At 43.2% G+C, this 24,876-nt stretch overlaps 1 protein-coding gene and 2 non-coding genes across 13 annotated transcripts; 1 reads left to right on the top strand and 2 right to left on the bottom strand.

Annotated features, from left to right (window-relative positions):
- Positions 1-1,171: 1,171 nt before the first annotated feature.
- On the bottom strand, positions 1,172-24,191 carry PRC1 (protein regulator of cytokinesis 1). Of its 11 annotated transcripts, none has more exons than XM_005895160.3 (15): positions 24,033-24,191; positions 16,820-16,952; positions 16,354-16,476; positions 14,439-14,672; positions 13,676-13,846; positions 13,077-13,226; positions 12,034-12,181; positions 11,109-11,245; positions 8,455-8,550; positions 7,188-7,334; positions 6,882-6,989; positions 5,538-5,648; positions 4,289-4,465; positions 3,922-3,963; positions 1,172-2,193 (listed from the first exon to the last, which is right to left on the bottom strand). In XM_005895160.3, exons 1-15 carry the CDS (start codon positions 24,041-24,043, stop codon positions 2,122-2,124), a joined length of 1,860 nt encoding a protein of 619 aa, XP_005895222.1. In that variant the 5' UTR covers positions 24,044-24,191; the 3' UTR covers positions 1,172-2,121. The 11 variants fall into 11 exon arrangements, with proteins under 11 accessions (XP_005895222.1, XP_070214383.1, XP_070214382.1 ...); XM_070358282.1 differs by having other exon boundaries at positions 1,172-1,639; XM_070358281.1 differs by having other exon boundaries at positions 3,922-3,960.
- LOC138984540 (U6 spliceosomal RNA) lies at positions 10,142-10,246 on the bottom strand. The gene has a single exon (XR_011461825.1). It is a non-coding gene; the product is annotated as a U6 spliceosomal RNA (small nuclear RNA).
- TRNAG-CCC (transfer RNA glycine (anticodon CCC)) lies at positions 12,625-12,697 on the top strand. Its single transcript has one exon. It is a non-coding gene; the product is annotated as a tRNA-Gly (tRNA).
- Positions 24,192-24,876: the final 685 nt, after the last annotated feature.

The raw sequence follows: 24,876 nt of genomic DNA, 5'->3' as shown, positions 1-24,876 counted from the left end.
ATACAAAAATCAACTATATATGTAGCCAAGTAACAACCAGAAATTCGAATTAAAAGATACCATTTACAATAGCATCAAGATATGAAATACTTAGGGATAAATCTGACAAAGATGTGAAATATTTGTACGCATGACCTATAAAATACTGCTGAGAGAAATTAAAGAAAACAGAAATAAATGGAGAGAGATGCCTTGTTTGTGGGTTATTAGTTCTCCCCAAGTTGGTCTACAGGTTCAATGCAATGCCAGTAAAAATTCTACCAGATTTTTCTGTAGAAATTGACAAGCTTTTTCCCCTAAAACTCATACAAAAATGCAAAGGACCTATAACAGAGAAAATGATGTTAAAAAACACAAAGTTGGAAAGTTAACTTTACCTGATTTTAAGAATTCATATAAATCCTCGTAGTCATTAGAACAGACAGATCAGTGGAACAGAAACTTACAGGAGAAAGTTTAGCTTTTCAGCTAATGGTGCTGGACAACTGGGTACTGTATGAAAAAGAATGAACTCAATAGGTACTTCACCAGAGAAGGTAAGAATGATCACAGAGAAGCATGTGAAAAGATGTTAAACAGAATTTTTTTTTAAAAAATGTTAAACACCATCATTAGGAAAATGCACATTACAACCACATTGAGATACCATTTCACAGCTACTAAAATGGCTAAAATCATAAAGACCATACCAAGTGTCACAGAAGATGTGAAGAAACTGGAACCTTAATACATCATGAGAATGTGAAATAAGCCAACCACTTTGGAAATCAGACTGGCAGTTTCTTAAAAAGTTAAACATACACCTACCATATGTAAGATCCAGCCATTTCACTCCTAGGTATTTACCCAAAGGAAAATACAGCTGTACACAGAGACTAGCAATGAAAACTTGGGAGTTAGGCTTTTTATTTCTCTCAGGAAACTTTTTCTCAGGACAAGAGATGCTCTTAATTTAGAAACACTCAAAGTAAAAATCATGCTCCTGACTAAAAATTTCTTGTATGTTCTTTTAGTTGTTTTTCAGACAAAAACCAACCAAAAAGTGATTGGGAAACAATGAAAACACCACTACAATATATGTTTCTGAAATATAAGTATACATTTTAATTTAAGAATATATTTTAAAATCAGTACATGTATACGCATGACTAACAGACCAAATCCACACCTGTAAGCTTCCAAGAACCATTTACTGTGCTGACAGTAGTAGGGTACAGGCAGAGGGAGAATAAATAATAGTGCTTCGGGGAGCGCAGTAGTGATCAATAGGGTAGGTGAAGAAGGAGCCTCATCGTGGACGCTACGGCAGGAATAACTCCCCAGGACTGACGTGCAAAGTTCCAGGTCTCCACGACAGGAACAGGAACAGCCCAACCCACCAAACAGCCTCCCTACTTGGCTATGAAGTGCAGAGAGTGGAGGGACTCAGGCACAGGGGCGCAGGGATGGGGGAACTGGACCCAGAAGTTCAGACAAGCATGTGTGTTCACACACCACCCCCGACCCACAGCATCACCCCACATGACAAAACTACACGACTGAACAAAGGCGCTCCCAGCCTCCCTGTCACCTCTTTGGCAGTGAGTCAGGCCATCCCAACTTCTGACACACAGACATCTTCATCAGGAGGAAGGCTGTCCTGTGTGGTGGGGACAGGCCTTTAGGTGAGAGCAAAGCTATTGAAGCTGTAGCGTTAATTGAACATCCCTAAACAAAAAAGATGTTAATTGCTAATTGTAAGTGTACAGACAAAAAACTGCTTCATGTCCCATACCCCAAGGATGGACACAGTCATTTTCCTACTCAAAGGTGAAATATAACAAGCCCTTGATCATGCTTCAGCAAGTACAGTTATGGGGCAGGAAAAGAAATTAAGTTCCATATGCTAAAATTTACACTTACTGCTATGAACTAAGTTTTAATGTATTTCTTGAGTCAAAACCAAATGTCTGAAGACGCACTAAGCTTATGACTTTCACCTGTAACTCATTCACTTCTCTAAGTTAGACTCATGGTAATGGAACATGTCCAGGCTTTCAAGCATCTAAACTGAAGAAATATTAAAGCCACCCTGTATAATTAGGCACAGAAAACTTCAGAGGGGTGACTGATCAGGGCTTCTCAGGACTGGATGTTGGTTGAATTGAGGATTCGGGAAGCAGCATCAGATTTGGAAGCCTTTGAAAGTTCGCGCTGTTGAAAAATAAATAACATCAATGGCAGTACTGCCCCCTCTCATGCATGCCCTGCCCTGGTGAGTAAGCACGAGTGAATGTCAGCACACAGCCCTCTGAGGGCGTTTCTCTAAGATGGTGGGCCCTAGCCCAGCACAGGCTGTGTTAGGAATCCAAGGGAAGGGAATGCTTAGTCACAGACTAAGCAGGTGCGTATTTGCCCCTTGATCGCTTTCCTCAGCCAGTCCATTTTGTTAAAACCTCACAGGAGAGAAATCCCTTAGACTTCACCAAGTACCCTGAGTTGTCAAGCTAGATAGGCAACAAATTTTGTTCTTTTGAGCCCTTTATGAAACAACGGGCCAGAGTGTATATCTACCAATCCCTGGGGCTGAGGGCCTGTTAACCTGCTGGTGATTTCATCTCGTGCTGGAGCACATGGTACTAAAGCAGAAGACAAAGCATGGCTGGCCAGTGAGAAAGGACAGGTGTTAGTAGAGGTTAGTCTACTGGCTTCAGTGCTGCCTGGTGGAGCCCACAGCCACACCAGCCCAAACCAGGAGAGCCTGCCTGACTGAGCCAAAGACAGCTATGTGTAAGCACCAAGTGGATGAAGCGGGGCTGGCTGAGCAAACAGGAAGGAGAAAGCTGGACTTTGTGGCCCGCAGTCAGCTACCCACAGTGACAAGTACCCACTTCTGTAGGTAGAACCACAACAGTCAAGTACTTGATAGGGACTTCTCTGGTAGATCAGTGGTGAAGACAGCTTGAGGTTCAATCCCTGGTTGGGGAACTAAGATCCTACATGCCACACAGCATAGCCAAAATAATAATAAAACAACTCTTAAAAAAAAAAAATAACTTGACAAAAGTGAAAGAATATAAAGTGAGCTTCAGAGCTCAAAATGAGCTGTAGCCTTGGGCAGCTGTCACATTCTCTATTACTGCAGTAAGACAGTTGATGCCCTAGGCTTTCACTCAATATCCCCCACAATGGTGAAGGACAGCCTCGCCTCTCAATAGTTAGATACTCAGGGAAAAAAGAACACATCACTAAGGAGAGGGCACTGCAGTTAAGTGTTGGTAAAAGTGAAGTAAGTTACTAGGAGCTGAAGAGCATTGTGGAGGAAAAATAACTTTCTTCCAGTGCCTCCTATGTGCTTTAGCAGCTCAGTGTGGTAGAAATAGGCAAAGGCAAAGAAATGAGCATGGGCTAGCTCAGAGCAGACAGAAAGTTGGCAGTGCAGCTCTGAGGGGTTAGTAAGACATACTCCAGGAAATAATCAGCACACAGGCCAAAAACCTTGTAGGCAGCACACAGCTGGGGCTCCCCTCCCCACGTGATAGGGCCTTTCCTTTCTAGCACACTGGAGGCCCTTAATGTCACAACTGGGGAGGGTGGAAATTCTCTGTTGTGAAATAACAGGATAAAAAAACTTTGCCTAACTTTAGATGGGGCTGAGAATCCAAGTCTGAACAAGTTAATCAGCAGGTTAGTCTGTTTAGTCAGTCTGTTGGGAACTTAACCCAGATATTTACTATTTTTAGTATTAGGGATTTAGTATTAGTATTTAGTATTTGTATTAGGGATTCCTGCTTCCTTTGTTAAAAAAAAAAAAAAAATCTTATGATAATACAGCTGAGATTATTGGTTAGTGCAGCCCTGTGCCCACATGGGAATGAAGCCAGCAGATGACAGATCAGCTTGGAAAAGGGACATGGGACATGCAGGGGTTGCCATACAGACCTGAAGCCCAACAGTGGAGCTGTCAGAGAGGGACGGATCCTTCTAAGAACAAAGAATTAAGACAATTACCAAGACTCCACCAAGAGAGCACCAGGGCAGTGATTAGAAAGGTTACCTCCTGCAGCCAGGGAATGGTATTTCTTAAGCAGAAGGATCCAGGTTAAATGTCTGGTTGCTGCTGCCATCTTTCTTCCTGTATACCACCCTTAAACCACCCCCACTTCATGCCATGGTCATGTCAGGAAAGGGATTCTCAGCCTCCAAAGATCTGTCCGAACTAACAGCCTGGGTGCCCCTGGGGAGATACCCCCTCTGCCCCAACTGTGTGCTCCCCAGGGACTGGTAGATACTAGAAAAGGTGAATTACCGCAAACTCAGAATAGGTGCTGGCAACAGAATTAATGCTGAAGTTGCGCCGTGGGGGGGCCGAGTCAGGGTACCCACCGCTGAGGATGCTGCCATTGAGCTCCAGGTTCTCCTTGTTGGCTCCATGCTTGACGGCACGGGGTGTTTTTTTCCCCGAACAGGTGGAAGTGATGACTGGCTGTAGAGAAAAGAAAGATCCTTCAATGTATCACCCTTATAATGACTACACATACACAAATTATCAAAGGCTGACAGACACTGTCTTTATTCATGTGTCTGTAATCCTATTCTTCTGGTTTAACAAATACAGATTCCCAATGATCTGCAGAACCCTTATCTTGAGCATAGTCTGTAGAATACTTGAAAGACTGAACACGTTTTAGCACACACTCCTCACCCCTCTCCTGGGGTGAGAGTTCCTGTCTGCACCTAGTCATCCAATGTCACTGGGCTGGAACCCACATGCAGGGACCTCACACAGGATCACTGAAGACCAGGCTTTCAATGGAAATTTCAGTTTCTCAGCCATCCCAGTGCTTCCCACAACATTAGTCAGGGCTCAGGATGACCATTCTCTCCTCTTCTCTCATTTAGTCTTTGAGAGACTAGTTAGCTTCCATCTGTTAACTCTCAGCATCTCAATGATAATTGGATACAAGGACCTTAGAAACTGGAACAAGTAGGTGGGGCCTTGTGTGGCTGACCCACACTGACTCCTTTATGTCAGCTCCACCTTAGGCCTGCAGTCCCACCCTCTCCCGGTCCTGCATGACTGACCTTCAACCTACACACAAGGAATGTGCCCAAGCCAGACAAAGTCCCTATCAAGTCTGACCCTTGCCTTCACCTGATACGAAAACTGAAGAATGCCTTTTGTTGAGGCAGGTGATTGGTGGTCTCGAGACCCTGGGAGAAGGAAGACTGCACAGTGCCTATCAGTACAGACGCGCTGCTCCTAGATGTGTCCTACAGATGTGTCTACATCTTAAGCTTTGGCCTCTGTACCCCTTTCAGTGCTTGAGTGCAGATGCAAATGCCTCTGGGTCACTGTCCTCAGATCCTGCCTGTATGTAAATTACCCATAGTAAACTTCATAATTGCACTTTATGAAGCTACCTGCTTTGTTTTTCGGTCTCAAAGCTCCTTCTCAGTCCAGAGGAAAGTATTCAGTATCTCTGCCTCCCAACAGACCCTGGAGTGCATAGGTCGGGCCGGTGTTGCAGATGTGCTTGTACACAGAGCATACTGACCTTGCTGCCAGAAGGTGGAAGTCGAGACACAGGAGAGCGGTAGACTGTCCCCGAAAAGACAGGCCGAATGCTGCTGTTGGCCGTAGCATTGGACATGGTGGTAGTGTTCAGCTAGAACAAGACACAAGATTACTGACGTGAGACAACGTGCTGAGTAACCCATCCTTACACTACAGAGGAGTGAGGACGGGAAGCAGTCTAGAAAAGTGTTCAGTGTTGCATCCAGCAGGTGGAACTATAAAATGGGACAACCATTTTGTTTCGAAAAGTTAAACAGGCAACTATCCTAAGACCCAGCCATGTCACTCTTGGGTATTTACCCAAGAGAAATAAAAGCATATATCCATACAAAGACTTACACATAAATATTTACAGGAGCTTTATTTGTAGTAGCCAGAAAACTAGAAATAAGCTAAATATCCATCAACACAGGCAACTAGATAAGCAAACTGTGGTATATACATCCAGTGGAATACTGTTCAACAATAAAAAGAGTAACCTACTGACATAACACAGATGAAAAAAATCAGACACAGAAGTATACACACTGTGTGAATCTATTTCTACAAAATGTTAGAAAATGCAAATTAATCAATAGTACTGAGCGAACAAAGCTGTAGTTGCCAGGAGCTGTGGGGGATGGGTACAAAAAGCAGAGAATATAAAAGGGCAAAAGGAAACTTTGGGTGTGATGGGTAAAAATTTATAATATGTTCTAAAAATTTCATCACATTATTTTCCTAATAAAAAATTAAGTACCTAATATCAAACAATAGGGAACTAGTTTAATAAATGACAGAATGTCAAAAAAATAGAATATACCAGCTAATAATGAGCATATTTATAGAAAGTTTAATTCTCTGAAAAAGAAATCAAAATTATATATTCTGTGATCTCTGTTTTATGAAAATACACTATTTTAAAAACCTTTTTATAAAAGCAGGAAAACCACCAAATATTCTCATTGGTGCTTCTGGAGTTACACACTATAGGTGATTTTTTAAAAAACATTTTATATGTTATAAAGTATGAGTTGAGGAGCAAAGAGGAAAATAGCACTCCATTTATTAAAGAAAAGGTTTAAAAAAAAGAAGGATGGAAGGAAGGAAAGGACGGACTCCCTGGTTTCCTGCTCTAGAGGTTAAGGAACATTAGCTATTCTATTTGCCAAGCATGAAAGTCTTACTTCACACAGTGCCATGGTCACTTGTTGGAATTACAGAATGAACCTCTGAAGGTTTTCATCATTACAGACTGTTGGCAGCTGCCGGCACCCTGAGTTTAATCCGGGACTCAACATCTGACACACATTAGAGCCCAGCAGCTCAGGCAGCTCCGCGTTACCTTGCGCACTTTGCCTGGAGTGCTGGGTGTCGGTCCTCGCCGCTTGGGTGTTCGCGGAGTACTGCCGTAGAGCATCTCTGTCTCTGTCTGCTTCTTGTTCTTTAGTTGCTATGTGAAAGTCAGGGGCAAGAGTGATAAATCCCAGAAGGAAAACAGCTCTGGGATGGGAGCAGAGGAAGGGCCAAAAGTACAACGCTAAAAGAGCTGCCACGAGCTGCGACTTCTTTAGCCAACCTAGAGCCCTGGCAGAGACTGTGGGCCGCTCCCTCATTGCTCTTCCCCAATTCCCAAGTTGGGTTCACTTACTCGTTCCTGCTTGGCTCTCTCTTTCTCCAATTGGTGCATCTCCCACTGTTCTGTTACATACTCCATGAATTTCTGCCCATTCACCACAAATGCCTTTGAATGCTCTCGTTCCCACATTTCAATCCTTGCTTTCAACTCCTCTTCCAACTGAGACCAGAAACAAGGACATGTTAATTACATCAAATCTTTGGTGTGAAACCTAAAAGAAATGATTCTCCCAAAGAACGCCTCTTACCCACTCAGAGTATCATTAGCCTGACTTCAGGTAGCTGGACCCATATGGGAACAGGCCAGAGTGGCCAGAAATCAGTCCGAGCATGGTTCATTCATAATACACTTGAAGGTGGGAAAAAGTGAGAACCCAGAGCCTGCCCACTAAAGTTCTGGTGCTGGAAGCTGGAGGCAGCACTGGGGGAACCTGCAACATTAAGCAGGCAGTGTTCACAGAGCAGCACTAGCTAGGCTGCAGCCTGGGATCCACCCTTTACTGGCTCGGAAGAGGTGGGCCAGGTACTTAAGTGCTTAGTCCCTCAGTTTGCTCATCTGTAAAAATGGAAATAATAATACCAACCTCTTAAGGATGTTGTGACAATTAAGTGAATTAATAAATGGAAAGCACTCTAAGACAGTATCTGGCACTTAATTCAATAAATGTTAACTATTATTATTAAAATAGAGAACAGTAATGAAGTCCAAAGCACTTTCTCAAAAGGTCACCTTGTGTTATGGGCTCAATTGTGCCCCCTGCCAAATTCATATGCTGATGTCCTAATCCCCAGTACCTCAGAACATGACTTTATTTTAACACAGATGTAATTAAGTTAAAATGAGGTCATAAGGGCGAGTCCTAATCCAACATGACTGCAGCTTTGTAAGAAAATTTAAACATACACACATACAGTAGGAGGACTGTGTGGAGATACAGGGAGAAGATAACTGTGTGGAGGCAGGAAAGAAGCCTCGGAAAACCAGCCCTGCTGACACCTTGATCTCAGACTTCTAGCCTCCAGGACTGAGAAGATGAATTTCTGTTGTTTAAGCCACCTAGTCTCTGGTACTCTGTTGTGGCAGTCCTAAAAACATAATAAAACTTGATATTCAGTTATCAAGGAATACTTGAAACTAGCAGAGCCAGCACGTACTTACTATCCTTGCCTAACCTTTGGAAGAGAATACAGTTTGGGGGCAAAATGATTCAAAGCAAGGGATATACAAAAAGTGAGATATTTTGTAGCCACGCACCAAACATTCTCAGCAACAGTATTACCTTAGGGAGTGTTTTTTGGAGCTTGGCTCTCTGCTTTTCCTCTTTTAGAAGATTTCCTCCACGATTTGTAAATCGACTTGGATCTGAAGCTTTTCTCTGTGAAAAACACATTTTAATTAGACTAAATGCCTGACAGTCAGTCACTTCTGCTAGAATCCATGCTCTCATAAATGGATGCATACTTGTAAGGAGACTTCCGAGTTTTCATCCCCACCCACTCTGAGCAGTGAGACATGGTGGCTTTCTAAGGCAGGGAGTGGGGTGTGACTACTCCCGGGGAGATGCAAGGTCAAACACTGGGGTGCAGGAAAACTACTGTTTCCTTTTCCATCTAAAAAGTAAGACAGGCTTTCATATTTACTGCACAATGTCACTGGCTCCTTTCCTTGGTTCAGAGGTCACCAAAGGGAAATGGGGGGTGCGGGGGGACAAGCAGGAGGTCTACACTCAGAGGGCTTGCTGGTGACTCCCCAACTTGCCCACTCCCACTGTATTAAGACAACACAGCTTAAATGTGCTCAGTGAAAGGGTTTACAGATCATGTGATTTTTATTAAATTAACCCTCACAAAATGGACAAAAAATATAAAATGTTAGGCTTCTTATTCTTTTTAACTTTTCTGTTTTTAGTTACGTTCTACAATATATCAGAATAGTAATGTAAGTTTATAATTTATAAATACAAATTAGGTGAATACACTAAAAAACAGGGCAGATAATCAAAAAAGTTTAGAAACAGTCTTGACAATTTGGGGACCAAACTGATAAATTCTATTTCCTTTCCAGGCTGTTTGATTAGTGACTTTCTATAAGCATATCTAAAAGGAATGGTAATTAGTTTCTTATTTTTCCTTAAACATTGCCATGTAAACAAGGGTTGCATATTTGGTTCTTTACTAGCTTTATATATATATATTTAAATTATATACTTGATTTACAATATTGTATAAGTTTCAGGTGTACAACACAGTGATTCACAATTTGTAAAGGTCATACTCCATTTATAGTTATTATAAAATATTGGCTATGCTCTACAGTGTTCCATGCTGTACAATGTATCCCAGTGGCTTAGTTATTTTATACATAGTAGTTGTACTTCTTAATCCCCTACTCCTGAATAGTCCCAGTTTCCCCCTCCCCACTGGTAACCATTAGTTTGTTTCTATGTCTGTGAGTCTGTTTTTTTGTTATATTATATGTATTAGTTTATTTTCTAGATTCCACATATGAGTGGTATCTTACAATAGTCATCTTTTTCTCTGAGTTATTTTACTAAGTGTAATACCCTATAGGTCCATCCAAGTTGTTGCCAGTGGCAAAATATTCTTTTTTATGGTTGAGCTCTTGACTTTCACTCCTCCTCCTCCTTGCTTTCTACCAGAAGTAAGGAGGAATGGAGGCCTAGAACACCTGCTTTTAAACAGCTGTGTGATCTCACGCAGTTTTCTCTACTTTTTTTTTGGGGGGGGGGTTGGTAAATGGTTTTAATGTTTAACAGCAGGCCAGCTGTGGAGGACAAGATCCCCCAAGGCCCCAGCCCTTCTCCCATGATGGCCTGGGACCTGTGTGTGCTGGCCAGCCCCGTGCCTGCCCTGACCCTGCGGCCCACCAGTCCTAGGGAGGGTGGGAGAGGAAAGTGGGGAGCCGGGAGTTCAGCCTGGAAAGTTCAGGGAAGCAAACACAGGGGCAAAAATATGGAACGCTTCATGAATTTGCGTGTCATCCTTGCGCAGGGGCCATGCTAATCTTCTTTGTCGTTCCAATTTTAGTATATGTGCTGCCGAAGCAAGCACAGTTTTCTCTACTTCTGAGTCCTACTTTCCTGCCTATAAACTTGGAGTTAAACTCCGGATTTGCTAAAGGGCTGTTCCAGCTCTATCAGGACTGGTTGGACCTGAGAATAAATCTCATGAATTTCATGCCTGAGGTGTCTCACTTGCCTCAACCCGATCCCAGCTCTGAACTCTAAATGCTCTAAGGGAACCTATTCATGCTGTCTATCAGAACAAAAGGAATACAGAGTACACAAATGTGCCCCAATAACCAGGCAATTTTCTAAGATAATAGCAAAAGTTTGAACAGTACAGAATGTTAGTTACCCGCCCCTACATCCACTCTTCTCTCCTTCCTTAGAAACAGACCCTGGATTTACCTACGGTAGCAGTTCTCCCAGCCTCGCCAGTAGCTGGTGTGGCATTTAAGTGGCGGTGCTATGAAGAGAGCCTGGGAAAGGCTCTCAGAGGGTGGGAGCAGTGCCTTTTGCGCTCCCGCCTTCACACGCTGTGTGAAACGCTGTGGTGGGAGCTCCAGAACCACCGTGGACCTGAGCTTAGACCCACCCCTCAGCAGTGGAGGAGCTATGAACTGGAGAAGCCTGGGACCCCACAGACTATAGAACGGCTATACCTGCCTTGCACTGCCTACCTCTAGACTTCCTTTATGCAAGAAACTTCAGCCTTATTGAAGGAATTAATTTGGGGTTTTTCTCTTACATGTTTCTAAGCTTGACAAATACAGATGGATTAGCAGTAAATTACAGATGTAATGATAAAACCTGGTAAACAGCAAAGGAAACAGGCTCTGACTCCACGCAGAGGATGCTTTCTTAACACTACACTGTACTCTAAGGAAAACAGACAAAAAGTAGGGCAGTACCTCAAACTCTAAGAAAAGCCTCCAACTCTCTTCCCACTTCTGGACACCTTCAAAGAGTTCTTTGTGAACCTCATAGTAGTTTCTTAACCGCACGATCTCGGCATCATGGAGCTGGAGCAGATTTTCTGTGTAGTCCTCTGCAAGATACAGGCCCAGTAGTTTTAAGAAATCCCTCCAGTGTTTAGTATCCCAATTCACTAATCCCTCATCCCCCTAAAATGGAAGCAGAGTTTTCCCCCTGACAGTAAAAGTGATACACGAGTAATTGTATGCTATAGATAATAAAAGCCAGGTTTGTCACCATCAGCCGGAAGGACTGGAGACTGACTAAGGTGTAGAATAATATGACTAAGATTCTCAAAACTTCTGTCATCTTTTGCCTTGTCTTACGTTTCTTTCATATTCTTTCTTTTCATGCTGCCCAATAGAGGGCTGAGTCACAGAAAATGTCCAGAAATGTGGAATTCAGTAAAGACAGCAGCATCTTTATATTCAGTTCAGACCAGAATTCCGTTGGGCTCTTGGGGGCATACTCCTGGGCTCAAAAGTGGGCTCTGCCGTTGACCTGCTGTGTGTCTCTGGGTTAAGCTGTGCAACATTTATGTGCCTCAGTGTCCTTCCTCATCCCTTAACATGAGTATTAAGTGAGATAATCCTGTTAAGAGTCTGACTTTGCACCTGGCAGCAGAGTAAGCACCTGATAAACCTGAGCTTCACACCTACAGGCAGTCCACAGAGTTATGCTGCTTCAGAGATCCCTCATTTCCCAATAGCATTTGCAAATGCTTATTTGAACAGGAATGGCAATTTATGCTGAATGGCTTGGAAATGTATGCCTCTGTTCCAGAGGAAATACTTCCCAGTGAATGTCTGCATGTAAAACACAAGTGAGCAGCCACATGAAGAGCGACACTTCTATACGAACCAGAGTAGTAAGCAGCGAAAGCCTGTCTCTGCTCCTGGCTATAAAAACACCTGTCCCAGTACTGAGCCACCTCCACTCGGATTGCCTCAATCACTTTCTTCATGTTTTGCATTTTCAGTTCTTCCAACCGATCCACTTCTAATTGCAGCTAAAACAAAAAGACCTGTTAAAAGTGCTTGTCATATTTGTATATTTATGTAAATTTGCAAAATATTTTCCCCCTTTTTAATAAAGTGAAGTGAAAGTTGCTCAGTTGCGTCCAACTCTTTGCGACCCCATGGACTACAGTCCATGGAATTCTCCAGGCCAGAATACTGGAGTGGGTAGCCTTTCCCTTTTCCAGGGGATCTTCCCAACCCAGGGATAGAACCCAGGTCTCCCACATTGTAGGCAGATTCTTTACCAGCTGAGCCATAAGGAAAGCCCTTTTTAATAAAATTACAACACAAAACCACAGTGGCAAGTCAACACTCTATAACAATGATATCCTAGGAGCCAGAAATCTAAGAAACATACACAAAAAATAACAGATGATCAGGCTACTGCCACCCTTTTCTGATGCTTGTCTTAAAAACAGGCTCACTCAGGATTTCCTTGATGGTCTAGTGGCTAAGACTCTGCGCTCCCAATGCAGGGGGCCCAGGTTCAATCCCTGGTCAGGGAACTAGATCCTGCATGAAACTAAGACCTGATGCAGCCAAATAAATAAATGTTAAAAAAAGAAAGAAAAAAACAGGTTCACGCAAGGCAGAAGCTGGTCAAGACATCAGTGAGTGCTCATGCTCAGTCGCTCAGTTGTCTGTAACTCTTTGCGACTCCATGGACTACGTAGCCCACCAGGCTCCTCTGTCCATGGGATTTCCCAGGCAAGAATACCAGACTGGGTTGCCACTTCCTATTCCAAGGGATCTTCCTGACCCAGGGATTGAACCCACATCTCCTGCACTGGCAGGTGGATTCTTTACCACTGAGCCACTAGGGAAGCCCCAGAGATATCACACTTGACACCAAAAAGCTGACCCAGTGCCCTTAGGGTTCCTTACCGCTTTCCGGACCTTGGCCTTCGACCCAGTCATAACCGTGGCCACAGCTTCTCTTTCTTCTGCAGGTATTTGCAACCTATCCCAGAGCTCTCGTATCTGAGCACGCAGCCCCTCACACACTGCTTCATTTTGTGATTTTCGCACTTCCAGCTGTAGCAAGGAAAGCCAGTGGTTACAGCAATGACAGCAGCAGAGAGAAAGCCCTCTGGCTTCCCACAAAGATACATCTTTACCCCCATGGAGAAGTCCTTTCACAAGACTGTGAAGAGCTTTTTCATGACTTCTGAAAACAAACTATAAGGCTGTCATTATGGTAGTAGGGTCTCAGATCTCCAAAATTAGGATTTAAATTTTAACTAAAAAAAAAAAATTTTTTTTTCAGTCAAACACTAATTCAAATATCTTAGTTTTTCACCCAAATCCTGAATTTCATATTCTTAGAACTACATATAAATTAAGGTTTTTGTTTAAAAAAAAATATTCAAGGTTGTATTTCATATAATACTCTCTTTATCTTAAAGGAAAAAACCGCAAGTTTTTTTTTTCCCCAAATTGCTGGATACTGTGGAGATCCCAGGCCATAATCTGAGCAACATTACCTGCCGGAGCAACTTCTGTAGTGTTGCAATATTTTCCAGAGATAAACAGAAGGCTTCTTCATCTTCACACACCACGTCTCTTTCAAAGCTTGTGTCTGGCGTGTGCTCTAATTCCTCCATACACAGTATGATCTGTCTCTTTATGTTAACAAACTCCTCACGCCTAGATGCCTATGAAAGAAGATGATTATAAGATACCTGGAGGAAAGTCAAATGACTTCTAGGACATATGAATGTTGACATAAAGCTATGACAAACCTAGACAGAATATTAAAAAACAAAGATATCACTTTGTTGACAAAGGTCCATATAATCAAAGCTATGGTCTTTCCAGTAGTCATGTACGGGTATGAGAGTTGGACTATAAAGGATGAGAACCGAAGAATTGATGCTTTTACACTGTGGTGCTGGAGAAGACTCTTGGGACTGCAAGATCAAACTACTCAATCCTAAAGGATATCAGTCCTGAATATTCATTGGAAGGACTGATGCTGAAACTGAAGCTCCTAATATTTTGGCCACTTGATGCAAAGAGCCGATTCATTGGAAAAGACCCTGATGCTGGGAAAAATTGAAGGCAGGAGGAGAAGGGGGCGACAGAGGATGAGATGGTTACACAGCATCACTGACTCAATGAACATGAATTTGAACAAACTGCAGGAGATACTGCAGGACAGGGAAGCCTGGTGTGCTGCAGTCCATGGGGTCACAAAGAGTTACACGCTACTTGGCAAACTGAACAGAAACACCAATGTTAGCATACTTTTGTTTCCCTCAAAGTTGCCACGTGTTGTCTAAACTGGTTCAGCTCTTCTAAGCTGGGAACTGAGGTGCTGTCGATTTCATAATGGGGCATGCAAAGAATTTCACACAGTTCTTGATCTTGTTCTTGAAGAATTTTCAGTTCTTGTTTTCTTTCCTTTTTCTGTTTCCTCCTCAGTTCCACCTGAGTGCGCAAATCCTTTTCTAGTTGCAAGATGGTTGTCTCTCCTTCTTCCTGTAGGAGACAATGTACCACTGTTAAGGTGCCAAGTGGATTTCTTCAGAGGAGGAGAAAGACGATGAAAAAAAAAGACTAGGATGACAGACTTTTAGTTAAACTTACAAATAAGTTAACTTATTTGTTAACCTAACAGAATATGGCACAGAGAGGGCCCCCTAACAAGGTTCCCCAATAAGGGAAGGTGCCAGGGCAATTTTACCAGAGGTAAAAATGGTTGAAAACCTTGCTTTGAGTTAGCTATGGTTATTTAGCTCCTAACTAAATGTTTATCCCAATAGTCCTAAGAACATCATTTAACCATCCCAATAATCAAAGGTTATCACTTAACCAATAAAAATCCATTTGTACTCCTTGCTCTACTCCTGATAAGCAGAAGAAAAAAGTGGCAGTTATATGTCCTATAAATTTTATTCAACATTAAACTAGGAATTGTCATATAATTTAAGGGAGATGTACTACTGAATACCTAACTTCTCATCCAATTTCATATCAAAAGTTAAAAAAAAAAAAAAAGACTAAAGAAGGAATCTCAAAAAACAACAAAATTCTGTACAGCAATTATCCTTCAATTAAAAAATAAAAAGGACTCTCTGTTCAAAATCAATGTATTTATGCCATTTGTGTTGATATCCAAGTCTGCCTGATTGCTCACGGCTACAAGATATTAATTATCCTTAACTCTTTAAACACAGTGTCCTCCTCCGAGGCTGCCTCCATCTAGATCCCCAAGCAGTTCTTTCTGTAACAGGGAGAGGGGCCTGAGACCTTACTGGCACCACATCAGCCCCCTGTGTGCTGTCCCTGCACCCACCTCTATTCCAGTTACCTTCCCAACCCTCACATTTGTCTTCACTTTCATGATCCCAACACTGATTTTACTGGTTCTAACCAGGGCAATGTTTCGGGGTCCCTCTGTCATTGACGTCATGCTTGCTGGTGTCTGCGTTCATGTCTGACTCGTGCTGGAGCACGGGACAGCAAACTCTCAGCAAGAAACACAGATGAGCATCCCTGGGTTTGACCTCACTCTCCTGATATTCCTACTATGGAAATACTTCTTCTCACGTGGCCACTCTAGCTGGTTCAGTGGTGTGCAGCTTTCAAGTATGAAAAAATCCACAAAGGCAGGTTTTGGGGGTAACTTTCCCTTATATCACTCATCACTTTTGTTTCTTAAGTAGCTCTTCACCTTCATGCATTGGAGAAGGAAATGGCAACCCACTCCAGTGTTCTTGCCTGGAGAATCCCAGGGACGGGGGAGCGTGGTGGGCTGCCGTCTATGGGGTCGCACAGTCAGACACGACTGAAGCGACTTAGCAGCAGCAGCAGCTCTTTTCATTTTCTTTCAAAGAAAGAATGGAATGATATCATCTATTCCTCTTTTAACTAAGCTCAGAGTTAAAAAAATTTTTATGTCCTACTAATTGATAGGAATAGGAAATTTGTTTTTGACTAAAACATTGCAACACTTAGGTGTTTCACCTCTCAACAGGGCAACTTATTTATATAAGTGAAAAAATGGCTTTGCTGGAACCAAGTAACTAGGCAACATGTTCCACCCATTTCTTATGTCCAGTATCAGCCCTACAAGGAAACTTTCCACCTGGAGCTCCAAATCAAAGTTTTTCCCTAAGTCTCAGACCCAAACAGGATCCCCTGACACCCTGCCACATACATGAAAAGGCTCGACATTTAACTCGCTGCACAGAGTATTCAGCTCTTTTTGACAGACGGCTATGCTTTTGATAAGTCTCTCCTTCAGGCTTTCCTCTTCAGCAATCATCATATCCAGGAGGTCCTATGAGAGAGAAAACAGTCCTATAAAAGTTTTGGGTTTTCCCCCATTAACGTCAAACAACACTAAAAACCTCACAGTTTCAAAATTTTAAGAAAGGACTTAAAAAAAACCAGGACTTCCCTGGTGGTCCGGTGGTTAAGACTCCATACTCCCAGTGCAGAGGACCCAGGTTCAATCCTTGGTCCGGGAACTAGGATCCCCATGGCTTGGCCAAAACAAACATGCAAACAAAACCACGAGGAGCCTGTGACACCCTAGCGTTGCTTCTATATGCTATTTTAGATGAGACACCAATGTCCTTACCCCCGTCCCACTGCAGAGAGGCCAGTGCTACTAAACTCACCTTGATGTGCTTCTTTACAACCTCAGTTCTTTGTAACCGCTGGTCCTCTGGAATGCCAATCAATTCCCATATTTCCCGAAGGTGATTCAGGGCTTTCTGGAGACATACTATGGACTCCTCTGCCAGCACCTCACTAAAAAGCAAAAGAGAAGCCAGCTACCTGAGCCACTGCCTCCAGTCTAAAAACTGTATTTACAGAAACTAAAACTAGTTTCTCAGTGGGCTCAAGGCTAAAAAAATTGGAAATAAGCATTCAACTTAATTCATCTTTAACTAGTCCCCTATCCTTCCCCCCACAAACACCACAACCCTGGAAAAGCAAAATCCAGTATCATGTTACATTGTAGAAATCCAGTCTTACACTGTGTAAATTCAATCTTTTGAATAATATTCAGAATCTGGACTTCAATCGATGATTCTATCTACGGCAGTATAGTATGGAAAAACAGACAAAAATGTCAGCTCCTATAAAACAGCTGGAAGTTTATTGCAAATTTGTTATTCATCTTTTTCCCTTCCAGTTTTATTAAGCTATAATTAATATACAGCACTGTATAAGTTTAAGGTATACAGCACAATGACTTGATTTATATACATCATGAAGTGTTACCATAATAAGTTTAGTAAACATCTATCATTTCATATAGGTAAAATATTAAAGAAATTTAAAAATTATTTTTCTTACGACTAGAACTCAGTATTACTCTTTAACAACTTTAATAAATAACACACAGTGGTGCCAATTATATTGATCATGTACATTACATCCCTATTACTTATCTTAAAACTGATTTATCTGGACTTCTGTGGTGGTCCATTGGTTAAAAATGTGATTGCCAATACAGGGGAGATGGGTTTGGTCCCTGCTCTGGAAGGATTCCACATGCCATGGGGCAACTTAGTCTGTGCACCACAACTACTGAGCCCATGCACCCCAGAGCCCGCACTTTGCAACAGAGAAGCCACTGCAATGAGAAGTCTGTGCACTGCAATTAGAGAGTAGCCCCAGCTCACAGCAACTAGAGAAAGCCCACGTAGCAACAAAGACCCAATATAGCCAAAAATACATTAATGAAATACAAATTTTTTAAAATCCTGACTTATCTTATAACCTTCTGACTGCCCTCATCCAATTCTTCCTTCCCCCTACCCCCAGACTGGTAAGATAAAACTAATCTCTTTTTCTCTGAACTTGCTTGTTTCTGAAATATAATTGACCTATCAGTTCAGTTCAGTTGCTCAGTCGTGTCCAACTCTTTGCGACTCCATGAATTGCAGCACACCAGGCCTCCCTGAACATAACCCCCGGAGTTCACTCAGACTCACGTCCATTGAGTCAGTGATGCCATCCAGCCGTCTCATCCTCTGTCGTCTCCTTCTCCTCCTGCCCCCAATCCCTCCCAGCATCAAGTCTTTTCCAATGAGTCAACTCTTCGCATGAGGTGGCCAAAGTACTGGAGTTTCAGTTTTAGCATCATTCCTTCCAAAGAAATCCCAAGACTGATCTCCTTCAGAATGGACTGGTTGGATCTCCTTGCAGTCCAAGGGACTCTCAAGAGTCTTCTCCAACACCACAGTTCAAAAGCATCCATTCTTCAGCACTCAGCCTTCTTCACAGTCCAACTCTCACATCCATACATGACCACTGGAAAAACCATAGCCTTGACTAAACGGACCTTTGTTGGTAAAGTAATGTCTCTTCTTTTGAGTATGCTATCTAGGTTGGTCATAACTTTCCTTCCAAGGAGTAAACGTCTTTTAATTTCATGTCTGCAGTCACCATCTGCAGTGATTTTGGAGCCCCCAAAAATAAAGTCTGACACTGTTTCCACTGTTTCCCCATCTATTTCCCATGAAGTGATGGGACCGGATGCCATGATCTTCGTTTTCTGAATGTTGAGCTTTAAGCCAACTTTTTCACTCTCCACTTTCACTTTTCATCAAGAGGCTTTTTAGTTCCTCTTCACTTTCTGCCATAAGGGTGGTGTCATCTGCATATCTGAGGTTATTGATATTTCTCCCAGCAATCTTGATTCCAGCTTGTGTTTCTTCTAGTCCAGCGTTTCTCATGATGTACTCTGCATATAAGTTAAATAAGCAGGGTGACAATATACAGCCTTGACGTACTCCTTTTCCTATTTGGAACCAGTCTGTTGTTCCATGTCCGGTTCTAACTGTTGCTTCCTGACCTGCATACAGATTTCTCAAGAGGCAGGTCAGGTGGTCTGGTATTCCCATCTCTTTCAGAATTTTCCACAGTTTATTGTGATCCACACAGTCAAAGGCTTTGGCATAGTCAACAAAGCAGAAATAGATGTTTTTCTGGAACTCTCTGGCTTTTCCCATGATCCAGTGGATGTTGGCAATTTGATCTCTGGTTCCTCTGCCTTTTCTAAAACCAGCTTGAACATCGGGTAGTTCACGGTTCACGTATTGCTGAAACCTGGCTTGGAGAATTTTGAGCATTACTTTACTAGCATTACTTTACTAGTGAGATGAGAGCAATTGTGCGGTAGTTTGAGCATTCTTTGGCATTGCCTTTCTTTGGGATTGGAATGAAAACTGACCTTTTCCAGTCCTGTGGCCACTGCTGAGTTTTCCAAATTTGCTGGCATATTGAGTGCAGCACTTTCAAAGCATCATCTTTCAGGACTACTGGAATCTGGAATTCCATCACCATCTACTGGAATTCCATCACCTCCACTAGCTTTGTTCGTAATGATGCTTTCTAAGGCCCACCTGACTTCACATTCCAGGATGTCTGGCTCTAGCACTATGTTAGTTGCTGCTAGAGCACAGAGTGAATATTAGTGAACACATTTCTATACATTTCAAACTTATCACCAGAATAAGTCTAGCTACAATAGGTCACCATACAAGATATTACCTAATTCTTGACTACATTCTGCACACTATCCATCTCATACCTGTAACTCATTTATTTTGTAACTGGAAGTTTGTATTTTTCTTTTTTTTAATTTGGCTGCACTGGGTCTGTGTTGCTGTGGGATCTTCATTGCTGCCTGCAGGATCTTTTCATTGTGGCATATGGGATCTCAGTTCCCTGACCAGGAATCAAACCCACATCCCCTGAATTGCAAGGCAGATTCTTAACCACTGGACGGCCAGGGAAGTCCCTGATAGTTCTATATTTAATTTTTTGAGAGATCGCCAACTGTTTTCCATAGTGGCTACTCCATTTACATCCCCACCAACAGTGCACAAGGGTTCCCTTTTCCCAGTATCCTTGCCAATTCATGTTATCTGTTATCTTTAATAAAAGTGATTCTGACAGTTGTGAGGTGAATATTTCATTGTGGTTCTGATCTGCATTTCCCTTTTGATTAGTGATGTTAAGCATCTTTTCATGTGCCCATTGACCATCTGTATGTCTTCCTTGGAAAAATGTCTATTCAGATCCTCTACCCGTTTTTAGTTAAGGGTGTTTGTTTTCTTAATGTTGAGTTGTGTACATTCTTTATATATTTTGGATATTAACCCCTGATCAGTGTTGATGAGTATATAGAAAAGCCAGAACTTTTACACACTACTGGTTGGAGTGAATTAGTACACCACCTTGAGACTGTTGGCAGTATCTGCTACAGTTAAACTCTGGATGTGCTTTGCTACCAATCAGCCAGGAGGCCTGGAACAAGTCACTGAAGCTTTTCTGTGCAAGAAATGAGGCTAGAGGCTCTCACTGGCCCCCTCTCTGTTACAGCATATTCAGGGTTTCTAAATCACCAGCCTAGATCTCCAGGAACATCAGTTTCTCCATAGTTTTAATATACTTATTTCCAAGACATTTTTCTAGCCAAGAAATCCCAATGTAAAGGTTTCCTGTTCTAGTTGCAGAAAAGCTTTTGCACAGATACTAGCTGCCTATACCAGATGGCAATATCAATAACACACATAATAAAGAGTGTTTAAAAGAATTTATTGGGACTTCCTTGGTGGTCCAGTGGTTAAGAATCTGCCTGCCAATGCAGGAGACATGGGTTCAATTCCTGCTCTGGGAAGATTCCACATGCCTGGGGCAACTAAGCCTATGCGTCACCACCACTGAGCTCATACTCTAGAGCCTGTGCTCTGCAACAAGAGAAGACACTGCAATAAGAAGTCCAGGCACTGTGTACACCGCAACTAGAGAAACAGCCACAAAGACCCAGCACAGCCAAAAATTAATTAATAAAAAAAAAATGAAAAGAAAACCTACAGAATGGGAGAAAATATTTGCAAATGATGTGACAGACAAGGGCTTAATCTCCAAAATACACAAACAGCTCATACAACAATAAAAAAAAGAGGAACAACCCAATCAAAAAATGCACAGAAGACCTTAATAGACATTTACCCAAAGAAGACATACAGATGGCCAGTAGGCACATGAAAAGATTCTCAGCATCACTAATTAGTAGAGAAATGCAAATCAAAACCATAATGAGGTACCACCTCATAACTGGTCAGAACAGCCATCATTAAAAGTCTACAAACAACAAACGCTGGAGAAGATGTGAAGAGAACCCTCCTACCCCACTGGAGGGAATGTAAGTTGGTGCTGCCTCTATGGAGAACAGTTTGGAGGTTCCTCAAAAAAAAAAAAATGGAGTTGCCATATGATCCAGCAATTCTACTCCTGGGCACATACCCAGACTAAACTATAATTTGAAAATACATGCATCCCTAGTGTTCACAGCACTGCTATTTACAATAGTGGGAAACAACCTAAATGTCCATCAACAGACGAATGGATAAAGAAGGTGTGGTGTGTATATATATTATATACATATATATATGTGTGTGTATATATATATATATATATACACATTGTCTATATATACAATGGAATATTACTCAGCCATAAGAAAGAAAATAATGCCATTTGCAGCAACACAAATGGACCTAGAGAGATTATCATAAGTGAAGTAAATCAGAAAGACAGACAAATACCACATGCTATCAAGAATCTCGGAGAAGGCAGTGGCACCCCACTCCAGCCTGGAAAATCCCATGGATGGAGGAGCCTGGTAGGCTGCAGGCCATGGGGTCGCTAAGAGTCAGAAACGACTGAGCGACTTCACTTTCACTTTTCACTTTCATGCACTGGAGAAGGAAATGGCAGCCCACTCCAGTGTTCTTGCCTGGAGAATCCCAGGGACAGGGGAGCCTGGTGGGCTGCCGTCTATGGGGCCGCACAGAGTCGGACATGACTGAAGCGACTTAGCAGCAGCATCAAGAATCTAAAATGTGACACACGACAGACTCAAAGATATAGAGAACCTATTTGCGGTTGCCAAGGGAGAAGGAAGGATTGGGAGTTTGGGATTAGCAGATTCAAATTATATAGCACACAGAACTATATTCAATACCCTGGGAATAAACCATAATGGAAAAGAATATATTTATAACTGAATCACTTTGCTATACAGCAGAAATTAACACAACATTGTAAATCAATTGTATTTCAATAAAACTTTAAAAGTAAATTAAAAGCATAAAAAATGTAAAAAAAATTATCATGGTACAATTATGTACTGCCTTGCTAATTGGATTCAGGTAATTCCTGAAAAGGTGCAAATTTGAGATTTTTTTCTTATACTACATCATTTGAAAAACTGAGGGTGCTTACAAGAATATCATTCAAGAATACAGAGGTTGAACGGGGCCAATTTTTCCAGTCTGGAGACTCTTAAGTCACTAGCCCAGAAGATATCCTACATGGCCCTTTAAATGATTTCCTACCTTCTGGCAGCGTTCCACTGATCTACCTCCTATTTTTTTTTTTCTAAATAGCCCTCTAGAAAAGCTTGTTAAGCTCCTCTGTACAATCTGCTTCAGAAATCAAGCCAATAGTTAATTCAGTGACCATTCTGATAACCATATTTTTCAGGCGTATTTCTCATAGTCTTCTTTAAATATGAATACTTGAAACCAGATTACCTGAAATTCTGGTTTTGTTAGCATAGTAATTCCAGTTGTTAGATCTGTCAGGCTGGAACCAAAGTTAATTGATAACTTTTCCTTCCCCATCATTCACTTTCTTGAAAGCAGTAGATGCCTGAACAATCCAAAAACTGCTAATGGACTGGGGAGTAAGAGTCTTCTGTAAAATGTCGTTTAAAATTTTACCAGTCTTCAGAATGTGTCATTAGCTGAAACACAGAGCAGCTTAACTGTGCTCTCTTTTAAATAAGAAGTTATTTGTCATCCACAACCTGACACCCAATATTTGTCTTCCAGTGGTACCAGTGATTTGTACTCCATTCCCATTCTCCCAAGGACAAGTATTTGAAAAAGAACCTTCAGAATCAGTAACCATGGAAGGAAGAGCCTTACAAAGCCATACATTAACCAGTTTGACCAATAACTACGAATTATTTAATAATGAATTATCACAATGGTTCATTCACTACTTTCAGAAAATAAGGTTAACATCTGTATCACTTTTAACACAAAAATCCTAGCCCTGGCATTGTTTTCATTTTAGTGATGAGCAAACTGACATTCAACATCATTGCCCAAAGTTACAAGGCAGGTAAGAGGCGGAGTGATGAGTCTGGTCGCAATTTCAATTCGGACACCCCTTCCCGCCCACCCCCCTTCTCCCTCAATGCCTGAAAAGTTGCTAAAACGACCGGACAAGTATTCCTTAATTGGGAGTTTTCTGAACTTGCAAGAAAACCAAGCTATGTTTCCAATTCGAGTAAAGTATTAACACTGCAACCCTGAGACACTGAAATGCAACGCTAAATTTAAAACTTGACAGCTTTATTGAAACCCTAACCACAAAAAACTCAGGACATACATAAAACAAGCCGTCGGTTCCAATAAGCAGCACCTGAGACGCTAGGCGGGCGGAGAGGGTGGGGCTCCCGGACTCCAGCTCCGACGCCGCGGGCCCGACCGCCCTCCCCACCTCGCCGCTGATCCCGGGCCCCTGCGCTCGGCCCACTCGGGGCGGCTGGACCTGCGGGGGCCGGAGGCCGCCGGGGAAAGGGTGCGTCAGGTCTGGCCTCCCCGCCGCCAGCGGCCCGCGGCCCTTGCCCTGGCTCACAGCTTCCCAGCGGAGCCCGGCCGCTCCCGGCCTCACTCGGGCGCGGCTGACAGGACGCCCCGACCCCGGGTGGAGGGTGGCCCCTCGGACCCCGCACCGCCCCGCACCCAGAAGGGGAGTCGCTCCCTCCCGCGCCCCCTCGACGCCCCCCACATGCACCTTCTCCTCATGACGGACGCTCCAAGCGGGCGGGCGTCTAGGCCCCCGACCTTCTCCACGCGGGCCGATCGCAGCAACCCCCAGCAAGCACCAGCGGCGTCTCCAGCTCGCAGCTGCGCGAGCCGTTAGCCCTCGGCAGAATTTCAAACCGAACCGGAGGCGGTATAAGCCCCGCGATTGGTGCCCCGTCCCGTCGCTCCTCGAGAAGCCCCGCCCTCACCCCGCCCACCGGCGCGCCGCGGTTTGGGGCGGGGGGGCCTGCGCACAGGGCGCGGTTTTCAAAGGGCGCGTCTCTGCCTAGAGACCGCCGAGTCTCCCGGTCTCCCTGGCTTGGTGCGTTTAAAACGCCTTGCCGCCCTCGGCCGGCCGGGTGACGACAGCAGGAGTCACAGAAAAGCCTGGCGCCTTAATATCTTTCCCTCGCTCTTTCAGGCAGCAGTCCTGAAGACCGAGCTTTGGTGGCCGTTTCCCCAGATAGAGGAAAGCAGGACCTAAAGGGGAGAGGGAGGGACGTTGGACCTTGCTCTCCGGCCGGTGCTTTTCTAGTGATCTCATTTAATCTTCTCAACCATCCTGCTTTTGTTGTTCATTGGAGAAGGAAATGGCAACCCACTCCAGTGTTCTTGCCTGGAGAATCCCAGGGACAGGGGAGCCTGGTGGGCTGCCGTCTATGGGGTCGCCCAGAGTCGGACATGACTGAAGCGACTTAGCAGCAGCAGCAGTCGCTAAGTAGTGTACGACTCTGCGACCCCAATGGACTGTGGCCTGCCAGGCTTCTCTGTCCATGGGATCCAACCTGCCTCTCCAGCACTGGCAGGCGGATCCGTTACCACTGAACCACCTG

This window comes from Bos mutus, chromosome 21, assembly GCF_027580195.1.
Source record: "Bos mutus isolate GX-2022 chromosome 21, NWIPB_WYAK_1.1, whole genome shotgun sequence".
Taxonomy (NCBI): domain Eukaryota; kingdom Metazoa; phylum Chordata; class Mammalia; order Artiodactyla; family Bovidae; genus Bos; species Bos mutus.
The sequence above is the reverse complement of the archived record's forward strand: the minus strand, read 5'-3'. Positions and strand labels throughout refer to the sequence as shown.